The sequence below is a fragment of the Lotus japonicus genome, chromosome 3, assembly GCF_012489685.1.
Source record: "Lotus japonicus ecotype B-129 chromosome 3, LjGifu_v1.2".
NCBI classification, from domain to species: domain Eukaryota; kingdom Viridiplantae; phylum Streptophyta; class Magnoliopsida; order Fabales; family Fabaceae; genus Lotus; species Lotus japonicus.
The window spans coordinates 69,245,639-69,248,039 of record NC_080043.1 but is presented as its reverse complement, the minus strand read 5'-3'; the positions used below and the strand labels follow the sequence as shown (position 1 = coordinate 69,248,039).

Below are 2,401 nucleotides of genomic sequence, written 5' to 3'. Positions count from 1 at the left end.
TATATCGTTCTTGTAGACATCCATGGAATTTCTGAGAGTCAAAGCGTAACAGTACCATTCATTCAGCTTGGGCTAAAATTTGAACAAGTTTTTTCCCTTACGTCTCCGCCAATTTGGCCTATGGAATGGAATTTCTGCCATGGCCAATGGCACTAGCCAAAATGTGCCAATTCAAATGACCATAATCAGAACATGACAAACTAGTTCGAGCACCATCACCCATTGCTGGATGACACGTCCCATAAGCAACCAGTCGACAAAGCCACGAAGTACAAAAGACGTGTCCAGCGTTATCTAGACTCAGCAATAGTGGTAGTAGTAAAATAATTCAATTCTTACATGAGTTATTATTGGATATCCATTTTTTATTAGATTTCATTGAATTCAATGTTAATTTACATTAGACTAAACATATCAAAGTTTTAATTTTCGAATTCAGATTAAACACAATGCGACAGATTTCAATTTTGTCATTTGTGCATTGAGACATATGAAATCACGTTTGCATTTGCTTAAACGCCAACATAAATATACACTTCCACAATTCATCAAAACTTCAAATTAAGTATCCACTAAAATAATTATCTTATCAGAGTAATAATAAGTTTAATAATATATGTTTGATTCCCATTAAAATATCATGTTCAAGTATTGAATATGAACAAAATAAACTCTAGCGGGTAGAGCTAGTCCGATCGAGATATGTTTGTTCTTAATTTGAAGATGTTATTTACTTCACTATTGTTTCATGTTCATGTACAAGATTCGACCTTATCCCCTGCCTTAAGAACGTTCAACCTGCACCTCATTGACTTTCTTCGAGTATGAACGGGTTCGAGTTTAAAAAATCGATCCGATCAACATTTAGGGTAGGGTGAAAAAAAAACATAACCCGTCCTTACCATCTCACGAACACTCCTACTAGAAATGCATTCATTGTATAATTAAATTAAAACATTGTACGATGCAAAATACAATACAGTACAGATAAATAATCTAATCGTTGTGTATCTTCTTTTATAATATTTTTACTAGTATTTATAATTTTTTTATGAAATTCAAAATTGTCATTCAATATGTCGATCAGATTAATTCAAACTAGACTTTTTGTGGTTTGATTCTTTTAAACCCGCACCCATCGGGATATTTTTATTCTTTCGGTCGACACATTTGACTTTATAAACTGACTCAATCATATTTAGAGTCGGATGAAAGTCAAGTTGTCACAAACACACCCTTACCTTACGTCGATCCACATTAAACTGACCCAGTAGGACCAGTTTATGATATGGTAAAATGGGCAAATTGCAAAGCGTATTATTGTGGTGGCCAAAAAGGTCATCCATACGTGGCTGATCCATTAGCACCACCCCGCTTTTATCCGGTCCTATATAACATTATAACCTCCTCCTTCATCATTCACAATTTCCTTACCTTTAATCAACTCCACTACCTAATCCTATTACAAGCACCTCAGCTCATTTTTTTCCTCTGTTGTAAATTTTTGTTTAGTATTCATCATGCTAGAAGGCAAGGCAGTGATTGGTGAAACAGACATGCTTCAAACTATGCAGCAAAACGCGCTTGATTTAGCATCCAAAGCACTTGATTTCTTCGATGTCACTGAAGCCATTGAGATAGCCAGATTTATAAAGACGGTAACAAAAACTAGAAATTAAGCCAAGGTGTTTGAGATTCATTTGATTAATATTGTGACATTAATTAATTAGTTAAGGAAATTGAGTTCCTTAATTAGCTGAGATTGATTAATTTGATTCAATTTTGCAGGAATTTGATAGGATGCATGGACCTGGTTGGCAATGTATTGTAGGAACTGATTTTGGTTCATTTGTGACACATTGCTGTGGCTGCTTCATCTATTTCTGCATAGGCAGCTTGGCCATTTTGCTTTTTAGGGGCTCTGCTGATCAAGAAGCAAAGGAAAATCACTTCTCAGCAGCACTAGAGGCAGCCAGGGCATAATTTCATCTCCTTTTTTCCTCTCCACAGTAAACTCCTCTGTTCTTTGTATAATTGTATTTGTTCATGTACTAAATAGAAAGAAATGGGAAGTTTAGAATAAGGGGAAAAAATTGGAAATTGAATATTACTGGCTTTTGAGGAGTAGAAATTAGAAAATATCAAAATAGCTGAAGTAATGAATTTTCCACATCGCCTTTTGAGTGTCTTTCATTCATTCTGATTTGGGTAGAGATAATGCACAAGTTTTGGTGAAATAGTTTAGTTTCATTCCATCCACAAATAACATATTTGGTGAAATAGTTTTGGTTCCTATTATCGCACTTTTTGTATTAAAATTAATAATTTATATTAAGAATATAAAAAGTGCAATGAACAACTGGATGACCAATTGAGAAGGAGTTCGTTGAGTAATACACAA

The 2,401-nt window shown here is 34.3% G+C and overlaps 1 protein-coding gene across 1 annotated transcript; it reads left to right on the top strand.

The window, feature by feature from the left end:
• Window positions 1-1,391: 1,391 nt before the first annotated feature.
• On the top strand, window positions 1,392-2,170 carry LOC130742389 (uncharacterized). Its single transcript, XM_057594493.1, has 2 exons — window positions 1,392-1,658; window positions 1,789-2,170. Exons 1-2 carry the CDS (start codon window positions 1,521-1,523, stop codon window positions 1,981-1,983), a joined length of 333 nt encoding a protein of 110 aa, XP_057450476.1. The 5' UTR covers window positions 1,392-1,520; the 3' UTR covers window positions 1,984-2,170.
• Window positions 2,171-2,401: the final 231 nt, after the last annotated feature.

Coding starts and splice junctions, on each gene's coding strand:
- LOC130742389 (XM_057594493.1), top strand. CDS start 1,521: ATGCTAGAAGGCAAGGCAGTGATTGGTGAAACAGACATGCTTCAAACT. Junction 1,659..1,788: donor TAGCCAGATTTATAAAGACG/GTAACAAAAACT, acceptor TCAATTTTGCAG/GAATTTGATAGGATGCATGG.